The 16,320-nt window shown below is 29.8% G+C and overlaps 7 protein-coding genes across 7 annotated transcripts, besides 2 other annotated features; 4 read left to right on the top strand and 3 right to left on the bottom strand.

Annotated features, from left to right (window-relative positions):
* Positions 1-422: 422 nt before the first annotated feature.
* On the top strand, positions 423-2,837 carry CMU_009120 (uncharacterized protein; the record flags this gene model as incomplete). The annotated part of the gene is made up of 1 exon (XM_002140733.1): positions 423-2,837. The coding sequence occupies one exon, from the start codon at positions 423-425 to the stop codon at positions 2,835-2,837; it is 2,415 nt and encodes an 804-aa protein (XP_002140769.1).
* Positions 2,838-3,528: 691 nt separating this feature from the next.
* Positions 3,529-3,926, top strand: CMU_009110 (uncharacterized protein; the record flags this gene model as incomplete). The annotated part of the gene is made up of 2 exons (XM_002140732.1): positions 3,529-3,605; positions 3,656-3,926. The coding sequence occupies 2 exons, from the start codon at positions 3,529-3,531 to the stop codon at positions 3,924-3,926; spliced, it is 348 nt and encodes a 115-aa protein (XP_002140768.1).
* Positions 3,927-4,426: 500 nt separating this feature from the next.
* Positions 4,427-6,292, top strand: CMU_009100 (EF hand family protein; the record flags this gene model as incomplete). The annotated part of the gene is made up of 1 exon (XM_002140731.1): positions 4,427-6,292. One exon carries the CDS (start codon positions 4,427-4,429, stop codon positions 6,290-6,292), a length of 1,866 nt encoding a protein of 621 aa, XP_002140767.1.
* A 92-nt stretch (positions 6,293-6,384) lies between these two features.
* Positions 6,385-6,423: a sequence feature (AT_rich).
* Positions 6,424-6,589: 166 nt separating this feature from the next.
* Positions 6,590-6,613: a sequence feature (AT_rich).
* Positions 6,614-6,629: 16 nt separating this feature from the next.
* CMU_009090 (cell division control protein 54, putative) lies at positions 6,630-9,419 on the bottom strand (the record flags this gene model as incomplete). The annotated part of the gene is made up of 1 exon (XM_002140730.1): positions 6,630-9,419. The coding sequence occupies one exon, from the start codon at positions 9,417-9,419 to the stop codon at positions 6,630-6,632; it is 2,790 nt and encodes a 929-aa protein (XP_002140766.1).
* Positions 9,420-9,812: 393 nt separating this feature from the next.
* On the bottom strand, positions 9,813-10,520 carry CMU_009080 (uncharacterized protein; the record flags this gene model as incomplete). The annotated part of the gene is made up of 3 exons (XM_002140729.1): positions 9,813-10,206; positions 10,289-10,301; positions 10,385-10,520. The coding sequence occupies 3 exons, from the start codon at positions 10,518-10,520 to the stop codon at positions 9,813-9,815; spliced, it is 543 nt and encodes a 180-aa protein (XP_002140765.1).
* A 183-nt stretch (positions 10,521-10,703) lies between these two features.
* On the top strand, positions 10,704-13,301 carry CMU_009070 (uncharacterized protein; the record flags this gene model as incomplete). The annotated part of the gene is made up of 1 exon (XM_002140728.1): positions 10,704-13,301. The coding sequence occupies one exon, from the start codon at positions 10,704-10,706 to the stop codon at positions 13,299-13,301; it is 2,598 nt and encodes an 865-aa protein (XP_002140764.1).
* A 56-nt stretch (positions 13,302-13,357) lies between these two features.
* Positions 13,358-16,240, bottom strand: CMU_009060 (adenylate cyclase, putative; the record flags this gene model as incomplete). Its single annotated transcript, XM_002140727.1, has 1 exon — positions 13,358-16,240. One exon carries the CDS (start codon positions 16,238-16,240, stop codon positions 13,358-13,360), a length of 2,883 nt encoding a protein of 960 aa, XP_002140763.1.
* Between the last annotated feature and the right edge of the window lie 80 nt (positions 16,241-16,320).

Below are 16,320 nucleotides of genomic sequence, written 5' to 3'. Positions count from 1 at the left end.
ATATATTTTCCAATATAAACTAGTTGTCTGCAACTCCTTACTATTAAAGGAGAGTCTCAAATGCTGTATTCACAACCACTTAATCTATTTCCATCATAATTAATGTTTTTTGACGTACTATTCATAATATAATAGTCCTATTTATTCCCTAAAGTTCACAGAATAATTTCTTGAAAGCATTATTCAAGCTACATCAGCTTACCGCGATGTCTCTTAAGTTCCGTCCAGGTATCATTAGCCATATGAAAAATATTTAAGTATTATACATAGATGATACTAGAAAGTTTGTTATGCGCATTTTGTGCATACTGGCAAGCACAATCTCTCAGTAACATAATACTTTTATTTCGTAAAATTTTCGTGATATAGTTCCCCCCCCCCCATTTTAATATTTTAAAAAGATTGTTAAAAGTAATTTAGAAATGCCAGGAGTTTACGAAAAACAATGTCGAGGTCCGAGATATGATCATATGGTAACTGTAGCTGAATGCTGCAATTCTTTTATGAAAAACAAGCAATGGAAAGAAGCATTCAATGTAGTAAGTCAACCTTTGTTGACTTTATGCAATGATTTTGAGCTAATAGAAGAATTTTTTTATAGTGGTATATTTGAATGCTGTTGTGAGTTATTGACAGTAAGAGGTTTGATGAGCAAAGGTACTGATGATGAACAAGATTTAGGATCTTTAAATTTAATAATAGAACAATTTTCTTTACTATCATCTTTGCAGATTCAGTCATATGATGAGGAAATTGGGGAGATATCAATGCTTATTTATTTTCTTACAGAAAGACATAGGTATTACATTGATATACATTGGAAATCTCATGAATTAACTTATATGGGCTTATTTCTTAAATCTCACTTTACATACTTGATATCTATCATAGAAGACAAATCTAAAAATTTTTCAGAATCTCCTTCCTTACTGTTAATAACTTTGAAAAATATTGATATTGCTATTCGAGGATTTCCACCTCATAGAATAACGCCTAACACACTGGAAGTTTTGATTGATCAATCTACTTGGGACACTCTTAGCTTTTCAGTTAATCATATGATATCTAGTATTTTTGAAATATCTGCAAAAATGCTAGATATAAAAGAGGGGAATTATGAGGTTTTAAAAGTATATATACAATGTTTAAATGTTTTATATAGAATAATTTCTTTTATTCCAATTATTGGAACAAGTCCAGCACTTCAATATCATATTGTTCCTTCAATTTATCATATTGGAATACAAAAACTACTTTTGTCTCAGTATGGAGGATCAGTAATCACTCGCTGCCCATGTTCAAACTGTGAAAGATATAGAAAAATACAAAAATTATGTAGAACTAAAGAAGATATGATGATAGTAAAATCTATTCCATTGATTCAGAGGCTTGTTCCCACTTTTAACGAAAACAATGGTTTAAATATTTTATGCAAAGCTTTAAATTGTATTCAAGGTACAATATCTTCAGATAATTTCTTATTAAAAGATAAACAGACATCTTTTGTACTGTCAGAGATGTCTAATGTGCAAATTTTCATTAATATGCTCATGTTTACAAGCTGGCAAATCACATTTGATAAATTAAAATTAATAATTGCACAGTTGATGCAGATGATTCCACGTTCAACCAAAACTTTAGAATCAAACAACTCAAACAATTCTTGTTTTGTTAAGAGAGTTATAACAGGCAGTTCGGAAAATTCAATTAATGAGAGCTCTTTGAATATTCTAAAATGCAATGATAGAGAGTATCTTTGCATTAATAATAATCTGATATCAACAGATAAATCAAATGATAAAAGTGATACTAAAGAATTTACAGTATACAATGGAGATGAGAGAGATGAAAATTCAATTAGATTTTTGCAAAGTGAGCAAAGTAGATGTTGCGAAACATCATCAAAGAATAATGAAGTGTCACTAGCTGAAAGCCCTAAAAATTCTACTAAATTTGACAAGGAATTTATAGAAATACTAACTTGTACAGATGATACGAAATATATTATAAATGGTATTACTTCAATTCTTTTACAACAGGTAAACTTTCCAATATATAGTAATGGAAATGATATAAAAGTAATACAGAATATACTAGAGTTAATCTGTCCAACTTATGAATTAATATTAAGAAAATTACTTATAAATTGGAATACAATAACTGAAGAAATTGATAATTTATCACTATCTACAGATTCAATTACAAAATTACTGGAAGAATTGAAACTTATACTTTCACTATCAATTCCTTTATACTTAAGACATATTATGCAAAAAAATATAAGTACTACAAGTGATTCTAAATCTAAAAATATAAAAAAATCTATAACACTATATGAGGCTATAGAGAGTGCACTGAGTCAGTTTCTCAATTTCTTCAATGATCTATTTAAGCGGAGTTGTCAAGCTGTGCTTACAAATATGGCAAATGGTGTTGAAGTGTCTGAGTATGAACTTGAAAATTTATATAATATAGGTATTCAACTAATTGGTTGTTTTGCAATAATAACAGATGTTCCTTCTTATAATTGGACTACTGTTACTCGCCGTAGATTTATAGCATCACCATATTACGAAATTTGTGGTTGGATGGGATCTGAACAACATAAGTTAAATGACTTTTGGGCTAAAATATTCTCTAAAGATCGTTGTGTTTTTTTTAAAGAAGTTTCTCAAATAATTCAGCTTAGGGCTGAAAGAGCAGCTGCTATTAGTTCTATTCAACATGTAGATTTTAGCTTAAAGGAATGGAACAAGATAAGTAATTTTGATGCAGAGACAGATGATGAATTTGAAAGTTCAATAGATACACAACTAGACATGTTAGAAATTGAATAAAACTATAAATAAATCCGACAAAAGCTTCATTTACAAGATATATATCTTTAAAATAAGTCATTACAGCAAACAGGTACTGTAGTCTTTACCGCAACATAATTAAACCCTCGCTAGTTTAGTCAAATAGGGGTCTGAGATGCAATATAAAATTCTCCTATATCAACAATCAATATGCTTCTTAACTTGATTACAATAATCTTGTGCTTTTTATGGAGTTTTTGGTTTATTATAGTAATCTTTGGAAAACCTAAAGGTCCTTTACTTATTGATAAACTACATAACACATTCGTATATATCCCAACAAAGATCATGATAAAGTGGACTCAAATATTACTTGGTAAAGGAGTTGTATTGATAATTATTAATATACTCGAACTTCTTCATTATATATTTCTTAACTCAACTAAATACATATGGTTTATTTTGTACAATATAATTCTGACTATATTTGTGATTCAAATATTCCCATTTATACCCAACAACTTTGTCCCTGAATTCCATAAGTACATTATTTTAGCTGTTGCTGCTCCAGCTTCTTTTATCACTTTTTTAATAGCTGTTTTTAGTAACCCTGGTGATACTAAATTACAAAAATTATCTACTAAGCTAGAACTTTGTAATGAAATAACTGAGCAAGAAACATTAAAACATAGATCCTATTGTTCTGTATGTCATATTTATATATATAATAATGAATTTAGACACTGCGAGATTTGCAGTACTTGTATACCTGATTTTGATCACCATTGTTTATGGATTGGAAATTGTGTAAGTAAACATAACTTGTCAAAATTTTTATTATTTCTATTTACATGTAGTTTATCATCATTCTATGCCTTTGTAATTGGATCTTTAACCTTATTGAGTAATAATATGAATAATTTTTTGGAGTATACCCAAAATTTTGAATTATCTTGGAAGCTTCAATATACTCTACTCTCTAACTATCCTTGGGTATACTTAGCCTGTATTACATGCTGTCTAAGTGCTATTATAAAGCTAATCTTTGCTCTCTTCCATTGCTCTATATTAGTTTTATATAGGCAAACTACATATAAATACTTTAGACGCATGAGATCTTTTAGTTAAAACGTGTTCAAGATCTGCAGCTAATCTGTGTGTTACATGCATGCATACTACTACAGGTATCAGAGTTTTTAAAAAAAGTGATAAATTTAAGTAGAGAAGTTGTGAAAGACTTGGAAGTAATTTGTAAGTAGTTATTTAGTATACTATTACTACTATTATTTGCTCTTCTAAGTATTCTCTTCATATATAGTTCAGCTATAATTAAGTTCTATCTGGATACTTGATCATATTTCTTAAATAAAATGTCAGTATAAATGAAGTATTTAGAATTGCCAACTCCACAAAATTTTCAAAATTTTATTATCTAGGTATATATCATCTACTACCTTAATCTCGCGAATTTCAACATAGGTGTGCAGTTTTAGTATACAACCAGTTATTAGCGGGATATTTACATCTTTGTGTTTGAGCACTGTAGATATAGTGGGCCACAATTTAAACTGCAAGTGAGAACAGATATATTTTAGGATTCTAAATAATATTTCAGTAATGAAAAAGATATGAATAGCAATTTAGCTAACCAAGGCAACAATAGGACCTATTTAAATGATCAAGCAAATATTCCAGAGTACTCTAATGATTTCTGTAGTGAAATAGATTTAGAAGATTTTCAAGATATAGAGTTTTCATCCGAGGAAATTGTTTGCTATGAGACTTGGTATTTAATGATTCAAAGATTTAGCGAGCTTGAAGAAAAAACACATACATCCTTAAGGGATTCTGCAATTTGTGAGATACCTCCTGTAGGTATGATGACTGCAAGATTCTTCCGTACATCTGGTTTATCTAGGGAAATTCTTCGCCAAATTTGGAGTATCGTTGATATTCATAATCATGGTATTTTGAACTTTAATGAGTTTGGAGTTGCTTGTAGGCTTATTGCACTTTACCAATACGAACAAAAGTATCCAAATTCTTCAATTTATAATAAAATTCCCTTAAAATTACCATTTTTTGATATTTCCTCACTATGGAACTTAAAAAACTTGGAATCTAGGCTAGAAAGTACTTATAATGATTTACAAAATAATGGGAATACCACAACATACAAACCTAATCCTTTGTTATTAACAAAGATTCAGATTGAGAATTACATTAGAATATTTAGAAATTTAGATAAAAACTCAGATGGACTCATTGAGCGTGACGATGTTTTTAATTTTTTAGTAAAATCTCAAATTCCTCGTCCAGATTTATTGAAGATTTGGGATCTTGCAGACACTGATGCAGATGGAAAACTTAGCATGCTGGAATTTCTCATTGCAATGGCTTATATTGAACTAAAACTCCAAAAAAATGAAGTTGTATATAAGCCACTGTCTGCAAAGGTTTTGCTTCATATATCTAATGAGATGATCAAAATTCAAAATATACTGGAAAACCGAAATATAGAGGAAACAGCTAATAAAATGAAATTTAATAATACCGCAAGGAGTGGCAATAAAGATGTTAATAATAATTATTATATACATTCTAACGAGGAAAAGGAGACGAATAAATCAGTTGAGATATATACTTACTGCAGTACCTCATCTCCAAAAGATTCAACTTCAGGTAATCCTATATTTGCTTCAAAAGCTCCAAATATGTGCAGTGAATTTCAGCTTGATGAAATGAAGAAAGAAATTCAAGATTTAAAAGATATTATTAGTAATCACTCAAAGCAACATGAAACATACAGTAACCAGATACAAGAAACTAACATGAGGCTAACTAACCTTAGAAAACAACGTGATAAACTAACTAAAGAAAATGAACAACTAATTGCTTGTTTGGAGTATCAGCAGACAAAGTTAGTTGACAATAATATATATATTGATGAATTGAAAAAAGATATTGATTATTTCAATAATTTAAATTTAGTACTTAGAAATCATCTAAGTTTCGAAGAAAATGACTTGAAAATACTGAAATCTATCCAAGAAAATTTAAATTTAGGAAAGACTCAAGCAGAAGTCAGTACTTTGATAAATAGGGGAGATGATAGGACCATTCAAAATTATATGGGAATTCTTAAACAAGAAAAAAGTAGTTATAAACAGGATATTTTAAATTTGTTAGATGAACAATTTCAAAAAAGACAACAAAAACACAATATACTATTTTCAACAAATGAGAAGACTGTAGATATTCTGAATCTACTTAAAGAGTTTCTTAGTATAAAAGATCACGAAAAAAGTCAAATTATCCAACTTATTTACTCTGTACTTAATAATTTAGATAAAAAAGGGGATATTCAGACTAACAGAGTTTTAGATAAGAGTACTATAGAGGCAAATGTACCATCTAAAAAGTGCGAATCTTGGGTATCATTCCCTTCTCATAAAAGAGCAAGCAATTATACTCTTGGTAATCTGGCTGTATAAAATTTCAATAGGTCTTGTTATATATTATAAGGAAATTTACCCTTGAAAACTTATATATTGTATAATGTAGAAGTCAAATACAATACAATATCAATAAAATATATATTAAACAATTAAAAATAACAAAATATCCTATAATCTGTTAGTATGAAGCTAGAATCTATTTCATGAATCACAATAGTTACTCTAAGTCATTGAAAAACAAGTATATATTTTGAGATTAGAATGTCAGAACAAAATTTCTGTAAGGTTATAAGGATCACTTCTTAGATATGTAAACATTAAATTATATACTCCAAAATTTTAATTAAATATATATTTGTCCTTTAATCACATTCTATCCTTTTGTTGGAGCCAATTTATATTTTCCAGCTGAAACTTTCCTAATATTCCCATTAGCTATCAACAGATCTATACTTCTTGATATATCTTTCCTAAGATCATAAATACTTGAGTTATATGTAAAATCCTTTTTATTTGAAGATAATATATCTTGTGTCAAAGCTACCAAACCATCCATTGTGGCCCCATCATGGTGATCACTAAGAGAGTCTAGAATTATCTGCATTATTTTCTCTTGTAACTCCCTTTCTCTACCAGCATACCCTATAGTTAACTGTTCCATATCGATCAACCCTGTTATAGGGTCTACTAAAGCACTATAAGTAGCCACCTTCATAAGACGTGTAGCCTCATCAACATGTAATTTTTCAACCCAATCACTAAGTTGCATTTTTGCCAAGGCTTCAGATATCCTAATCAGACTTTCAAGTTGTCTTGGAGTTGCCGTTACAGTCTTATTATAACGACCTGTCTCACCACTCACCCCTTGTCGCCTCATTGATATATAATTCTGTATTAGTTGATGACAAGCTTCTGTAGATAGCTTAGGGTTGCAATATTGCTTGCAATAACTTATATAACGACTAATCTTTTCTTTAGAAAAAGTGTTGAGAGGGACTCCAGAACTTGAAGTATTTAATTCTCTTGGTTGTATAGTGTATAATGAACATAAATGTTGAGCAAGCTTTCTATCTGATTCTTCACTATGATTATCAAGCACTAAATATATGAGGTCAAATCTAGACATCAGAGATGGAGGTAAATTTAAATTTTCCACTACATTTCTATATGGATCGTAACGACTTGCAATAGGGTTAGCTGACGCTAAAATTGCAACCCTAGCATTTAAAGAGCAGATAATACCAGCCTTTGCAATACTAACCGTCTGTTGTTCCATTGCTTCATGAAGTATACTCCTAGAAGAATCGTCCATTTTGTCAAATTCATCTATACAACAAATCCCACGATCGCTCAAAACTAAAGCTCCACTTTCTAGAACTAGCTCTTTAGTTTCAGGATCTTTTGTAATATAAGCTGTTAATCCTACAGCTGAGCTACCTTTTCCACTAATATAATATCCTCTAGGGCTTAACTTATGAATATATTGCAGTAGTTGGGATTTAGCAGTACTTGGATCACCACAGAGCAAAATATTTATCTCTTGGCGACTAAGACCTGAGTCATTATTTTGGAAATTATTTAGTGAATTCGTTACAATATTTGTAGCTGTATTTAACAAGTTTTTCTTACTTCCACCGAATAGTTGGCACAATAATCCCTTTTTAATATCTTCATTTTCCCAAATACTTGGAGCAATTGAATTTGCCAACTTCTCATACAATTGTGGATCTTTTGCCATTTCCTTAAATTCTGCCACCATCTCTTTTGTATATAAAGTATTATGACCCTTTTTTGTATTTAATTCAATACTAATACTTCCATTATCCCCATCTTTATCTTTACTTAAGTTATTGAAATCTGCATTTTCAAAGGCCCTTTTTTCCTCATCCTCAAATTGACTCAGATATACTCTTCCAGAGTCATGATCAACATCGTTCATAGTTCCTAAAAAATTATTTCCAGCAATAGAATATAGATTACTCGAAATATTCTTGTGAATATGAAGAATATCAATATATGTGCGAAATACTGACTTAAGTAATCTCATTCTAGATACTAACCTCACTCCGGAAGCTTTCACAATTCCTGTAATTTCCACTCGATCCCCTGGTCGTGATCTATCAACCATTTCATCATATACATAAGCAAGAACTGTATGAGGAGTCTCTCCAGGAGGTATCATATCTGGAAGCTCTTGAATCTTCAAAATTTGCTTATTCGAAAATTGACAAGAGTTATGTAATAATTCAAAAGAGTACTTGTTATTACATACAGGACAAATAATCGGTTCATCAATTTCCCCTCCAACTAGTAATCTATATTCTCTATGTTGACAAGTTGTACTAGTCCCATTAACATCATAATTACTTGTACATCTAAATGTAGCTTTTTGCATCTCCGGAATTATATCGGAACAACGGATTATAATCCCTCTAATACTTATTAACTGCTCAATATCTGAAGGATTAATCTCTCTTGCATTTGAAATTTTTGGATTATCAAATACTCTAACTTTTGGGAGCAAAAATTCCTTTAAATATTCCTCTCCAAGCAAATTTTCAATTTCACTCTCCAAAACTTCATCCATATACACAATAGCATCGCTAGGAGATGATATAGTGTTAACAAATAGGCTCTGACTAAATTCCTTTAAATGCCTTAAGCTTATATCAAAACTATAGCTATTCAAGCCGTTCATACATTTGTTATCATCTTGATTTGCTTCAACTGTTAGTTGAGTTTCCAACAACTTCCTTAGTAATCCCATATAGGTAGAATGGTAGCCTTCTATTTGAGTTGAAGAACTCCTTGAACGACTATAATGACTAATTACATCACCTTCTTGAGCTACAAACGTTCTTAAAAAGGTCAAGAATAGATCTTTAAATTCAGCTTCCCCTTCTAATCTTATTTCTGCTTCCCCTATAGAGTCCAGGTGATTTACAGATGATGCTCCACATGATGACTCAATACGACTGGTTCTTATACGACCTATATCTCCTAAATCGCCTCTACCCAATTTTTGAGAACTAAGGATAGTTCTTAGGCTAGGTACACCTACTGAGCTTACTCCAGCCTGAGAAAAAGTATCATTACCTATACTCACACTGAAGTTCTCAAATTGGGGATCTCTACTTGAGGTCATACTATTACCATCTTGCATGTTTCAATATTCTTTTCAGTGTAATCTGTAGTATCTTCTTTTAGTAAGCAGCTGCAAGTACCTACAAATAAGTGTTTTGTGGGGGGCGGCATCAATAATGTAGGCGCAAGTAACAAACGCGGTACCACGATAGGTAAGTAGTGAACAATAAGATGCTATCTAGCGGCAAGTGTGGAATTTTATATACATAATTTTCAAATCTTATTATCTAATTATCTTTACCCGATTAGGAATTTAATAAAATTATAGACTTTGATAAGAAATAGATGAAGATGTTTATTTATAGATATTACCCTCACCATACTTTGTTTAAACATAATACAACTCACTTTCTAATGTGATAATTTACAAACCATTTGGTATTTGTCTACATTATGTACGAAATTATGTAAATTACTCGGTATCTTCATCACTATATCCAGCAAAGAGTGATTTTAGAACTTGACCACTTGTATTGTTAGTTTTAAGTTTGTTTTTAATTTTTATTGCATGAGGTGCTTGTATATCTGTGTTGTATCCCTTAGCATTAGAAATTTTAATTTCAGTATCTTGTTCGAAGTTGAAATCTCCCATAGTTAGAAATTCCTTTGATATCATCTTACTTCTTCTCCTACGAAATTGCTCAAAATTCCTTCTAATTTCTTCTTCTTCTCTCAATCTCTGTTCTTCCTGGTGTCTTCGTGATTCATACATACTATTGTAATACTCAAGGTCATCTTCAGTTACCAACAAACCAGTATAGGTATCCTCCCCATCTTTAGTAGATATTTCATTATTATCCTTACCCCTATAATTATAAATATTAAAGTGTTTATTTCCAATAGTTATTTCCAATTATTTACATATAACGAAATCCAGTTAGAACTTACCATCTTATGTCAACTAAATAAAGAAAAAGACAATATTAAAAAATAATATAGAAGATTCCAATTAGGATATAAAAAGAATCTATAATTAATACTTACCACGTGAGTATTCTGGAAGGCTTGACTGAATTTCTTCCAGTCTCTCTTCTTTGGAAGATTTAATATTTACTTCATTGTGCAAAATACCATGATCTGTTATCTCTTCAGTATATATAGATGACCTAATAAATTCCATCCCTATTAAAAGCTAGTTTAAACAAATTCAGGATATCTGAAATGATCATTTTACTTTTTTAAGTTTAAAAAGTAATATTTTTTGAAGTTCACAATCTTATATACTTTGGGCGCTAAATTACACGCTTTAAGAACATAATGAAGAAGTGGAAAATTGGCAATTTTATAACTAGGATTCTCAATTATGGAATCATATTATGAAAATCGTAATTATGATAACTTAAGCTCAACCATTAAAATTGATAATTTTGCTACTCCAGAAGCATTGGTAGAGAATTATCGCCATGAAATGGATATCAAAAGACTACGTGATGCACTTTCATCACACCTAAAAGAAGAAGATGAAAATATAGCACAACTACTTAATACTGCTTATGGAGACTATATGGATATAGCTACTGAGATGCAACCTTTAATTGATAGTCTTGTACCTAGTTTACAACCTTATGAAAGTGAAGTGTACAGCACCTTAAATCAGATATCAGATATACTCCAGCACTATGAAAAACGTCTGAACAAGTTAGTTTTTGAATATGATTATTTTAAATTTTGTAAACTAGAATTATCATTTTATAAGTCATGTGAACAATACTCAAAAACTCTAAGGACAAAATTACAAAGCATAGTAGATTGTTTTGCATTAAATAAAGCAGTAAGCTTAGGCAAAATTTCTTTCATATTAGTGGTGGTTATTTACTTCACTATTAAAAAGACTACTAAGCTTAGAAAAATTTCAGATAGTATAATGCAAGAAGTTGTAAAAATCCAAGACTCAAGCAAAAAGTCTGTTTTGGAGCTACCCGATAAATATAATAGGAAATCTGGATATTACATTAAGAAGTGCCTGAAATTCTGCGATGAATTCATTTTAGACCTCAAATCTTATATTTTAGAAGCATCAAAAGTGTTTATTAGACTTGATAAAGATTTCTCAAACTTGGTAAAATCTGATAATACTAATCTGCTCACTTCTAATGGAAGACTTATATGCCATTCTTTGACTATTCTAAATTTGCATGAAGAATTCATTAAGTTGACTCATAAGAAATTAGATACAGAAATATTTTCAAATTCCGACTTTTCAAAATTTTTTAATGACAAAATTCCATTTTTATCAGCAATCAAACATGTAGAAAATTTACTTTTAAGCGAATCTTTAAAAATGACTATTCAAACTATTGCTGCAAGTATCCTTATGATGCCTTGTAAAAAAAATGTCAAAATTTGCACAGATTGGTTTGTAAAAGGAATTCTTATTTATTGCCTTAGTAAAGTTGAAACAATAATGAACTCATCATTGGCAAGTCCAGCTGCTCCTATGGATCTATATTTACATCAAATTATTTCTATTGTAAGTTTTATCGAGTCATGTGAACAAATTTTGGTTAATTCGAAAAATTATGTACAAAACTATTTACCATGTTTAAATTTACAACTAATTATTGCATTTAGAGAAAACCAAGATGCCAATGTATACACGAAAAGGTGGAAATTCGGAACATATTGGAACTTAATATACAGAAATTTGTTAAGTAGGAGAATGATTATTAAAAATGAAAAAGTTGAATTTAATAAAGTTTATATTCATGAGAAAACTAAATATTGGCTCAAATATACGGTTGAAGTAACTAAACAAGTAAGATGGATACTAGGAGTTGCAACAATTCAGCCAGATACACCTTTGCCCCCTTCTAGGTGTATGGTTCCTTTGTTTTCTCGTTGTTTATATGCATGTGTTACACTATTTTATGATTATGCATCTTATATTTTGTCATTTTTGAAAATAAGTGATTTTATTAAGGATAGCAACCCAGGAGTAGCAAACTCTAATTATACACCTAGAATTTTAGAGAATGGAGGTGATGAAAATTACCTTAAGGAATCTTCACAGACGAACGAATTAGTCTGGGATAATAATACGAAACCTGAACATATTATATTTATTCTTCTAGATATGTTTACATTTACAAACTGGATTAGAAATATGTTCATAAAGGAACTATTTCATCATATGAATATATTACATAGTGAATACTTGAGTATGGGAATAGGTCAATTTAAATGGAAAAAAGTACCAAATATAATTAATATAGAGGTATTGAAACAGAAAATTAGTCAAGATATTCTTGAAAATGGACTATATTACCATATAGATATTAATGTTGTAAATAATATAAAACCTGTTATAGGGGAATATTTATATAAACAAACAATGAACATATTTAGCCCTGGAATAAGAGCTAGTACTTGTTTATATAGAATATCAGGTAACTCAAAACAAATTTTAGATATGAATAATTGTAATGAAGAAGAAAAAACTAGTCTTCAACCAAGTAGTTTTGTTGATAATGCTACAAAACCTTTGCAAGTATTTCTTAAATTTTCCGATAATGTATTAAGTTCAGTTATAGAGAATATTAATGACTTTATTCTCCATAAAATACAAGAATTTTTTACTTCCGTTATTTACGATAGTATGGAACTTATTTATCAAGGTATATACAATATTTGCGAAAACCAAATCACTACAGCAAAACAACAACTGGCGTCCATACAAAAACTTGTCAAAGATGGCAATGATACACATGCAGCTAATATACTAGATCCAAAGGGAATTATTCAACAATACTCCACTGATATACTATTTTGGAATACTAAATTAATTCATACTCTACCTTTATTTCATAACTTAGGATTTGATAGTGATCCTGCCAAGATTACTTCAAATATTGAACAAATTTCAAGTTATATAAATTTAAAGAGCTTACTAAATTATATATAGTTTTTTTTAAACACCAGTTATGACAAAATATAATTGAATTTTCATTTGGCTTACTATTATTTCTCATCCCACTTTCGGAAACCTTTCCAATCACATGGTGCAATATACTGATAAGATTCCATATATTTTAAGATGGTTTGAGTAGGACCATCAGGTTTATTCCACCTTTTCATACATTCATTATCGAGATATTGCAATATTTCTCTTGATTTATCCCATTCTCCTGATAAATAATATTGAATCCCTTTTTCATATATTTGCTGAAAATCTTCAAAAAGGTGAGCTCTCATTTGTTTTAATATAACACTTGTATGAAATAAGCTGTGAATTCTAAAATCTGCTTGCTGCATCATTTCATGTCTTCTTGTTCTTTCAAATATACTTTCATCATTATCTTCTATATTTTCGAAATTGTTATCTGAACTAATATCTGTATATAGATCTGTATCAATATCTATCGTATAAAGATACAATGGAGTAATGCTTCCTTTAAGAGTTACACAATCTACAAGACGACAGTAGCATTTCATTGAAATAGATAACTGTTCAAATACTTGCTGAGAAAATAATAAATGTACTTTATAATGTTTAGTTGCTTCCTCAAGTCTTGAGGCCAAGTTAACATTTGGTGATAAATATGATGCATCAATTTTAAGCTCAGATCCAATAGCACCTTCAATAGCCCACCCAAAGTGCAGTCCAAACCCCAATGTGACCTTATAATTTGGTAGACGTTCTTGAAGTAATCTATTTGACGAATATTTAATAAATTTCTTACATGTTGCAATCTCAATGATTACTTGTATAAATGACATGACTGCCATATCAGCCTGTAAGTTTTTCATATCAACCCATTTGGACTCTGACTTCCAAACAAATAAAAATGCATCACCAACATTTTTATTTGCTGCCCCTCCAAATTCATGAACAATTCCATGGACTACTTCAGCTACTTGATTAACAAATGGCATTACTTTTTCTCCAAGAACCTCTGTTGCATCTGTAAAATTTCTAATATCACAAAATCCATAAATAGCCGTAATTTCCTTCCCAGGAATTTTGATATTAACTCTATCATCTTTTAAATTTTGAGCTATTATATTTGCCCCAGCAGATCCTAATCCTACAGCTAAAAGAGTTCCCAATTTAGTAAATGTATTCTCTAGTATATTGGTTGAAAATTTATCTATATCTTCATTTTTCTTTGAACCAAATTTCTTGAATTGTTTGTTTAATTGTATTTTAGTAGTTTTGTTAGTCATTTTATTATATAAATGATTATCTTCATAATAAAATTTATTCATACTTGAAATATTCATAGCAAGAAGGGGATTATTTGATATAGCCATTAATGTTCTGTTAATTTTGTTCACTATGCTATAGACTTGCGTATCAAGTACTTTTTGTATAACAATAGTAAAGATCAAAAATGCAAAAAAACTGATAAAGACAACTCCTAAAGTTAGTCCAGCCCCCATTTGAATCATATTTGTTATATCAAAAACAGCAGTAATATTTGCAATCAAATCTTCCGGACATTTCAGTTCTGGGCTTACAATAGCATTTAGTCCAGTTCTCATGCATATTTGCATTTGATATTGTCTTAATGCGAAATTTCTAATACTCTTGAAATTTTCCAATGGTATGAGTGATATACCTTGAGATATTGTTGGTAGGGACAATATTTGAATAAACCAAGAGGGTATATCAGAGCTTGTTATAATAGAAATAGCATTCGTTATTACCTCTAAACTTGATTTTGGGCATCCATGACATGTAGGATTGTTATTTAATGGAAATGGTGCCTGAATAGCAACTAATTTCATCCATTTAGATGGGGTACCAATACTATTTCTATATGTATAGTATGCAAGACTAATCATATATGCATTTGGCCATGTCTCATCGCCTGGATTTTGATTTCTAAGATTAGACCATTGGCCCAAATCTTGAACTCCAGAAAATGCTGCTGTATTTATAGAAATCCAAACTGCAGGTACAAATAGTGGATATACTATCACTGCAAATAATGCAAATAACGCAATTTTTTTCTCTATAATCTTTGATAACTTAAAATTTCCTCGATTACAGTTATTTTTATTTGTCACATGTTCTAAATTATCTACTAAACCATTATTCATCTCATTGTAATTACACATAAAATAAGATTTTCTTTCATATGCATTATTAGAATCTTGTGCAATGATAATTCCCTTATATGAATTATAGTTTGTAATAAAGTTATATATATTATCACCTTCAAATAATAAAATAAATCTAAAAGCTTGAGTTATAGAAGTGATAAGAGAAATTTGTGCATTTGGTCCAAAATTTCTAATTTGAGAAAATATGTAATAATTATCAATGTTATTATTAAGTACATCAACGGGTGTAAAAGATGATAAAAAACAATAACTTAAGTTAACTAGTAATAATGCCAAAGAGAACAGATCAAATATAAAATATACGTATAAATATCCATCCATGGCGATAATATACAGTATAATCTCAATTATCCTATTACCTATAATGAAACCAAAGATACCTTTAAAGGCCTCATCAGTATATGACTCAGTAAATAACAGCCTAATCTCATTTAAAATCATTACAACCAAAGTTAAAAGAGCAAACCATACTCTTACTATAGGATGACTTATGAATTTTCCAATTAGCTGTCTTATTTTTGTGCCAATATTTATCCTATTTGGACCACTTTTTAAAAGATTATCCAAGCTCACTAATTTTATTATATGCCTTAAAAATATATACTGATCATTATTTCTAAGTAGAGAATGAACCCTTGTTGTAATAGGAAAAACTGAAAAACCTGAAAATTCTCCCTTATCTATTTTTTGACTTTCATTGTTATTTAATTCCGCTTTACCATCTCTATTTACCTCATTTTCCAAAATGTTTAAACTTACATCCTGTCTAGTCATATTTTAAATTAGAATTTAGTACTTTTTTCTTTTTTTCAAACAAAATTGTACTGGACGAGAGAGTATGTAAATTTTGTTGC

The sequence above is a fragment of the Cryptosporidium muris genome, genomic scaffold (assembly GCF_000006515.1).
Source record: "Cryptosporidium muris RN66 scf_1106632373431 genomic scaffold, whole genome shotgun sequence".
NCBI classification, from domain to species: Eukaryota; Apicomplexa; class Conoidasida; order Eucoccidiorida; family Cryptosporidiidae; genus Cryptosporidium; species Cryptosporidium muris.
This window is presented reverse-complemented; position numbering and strand designations above follow the sequence as displayed.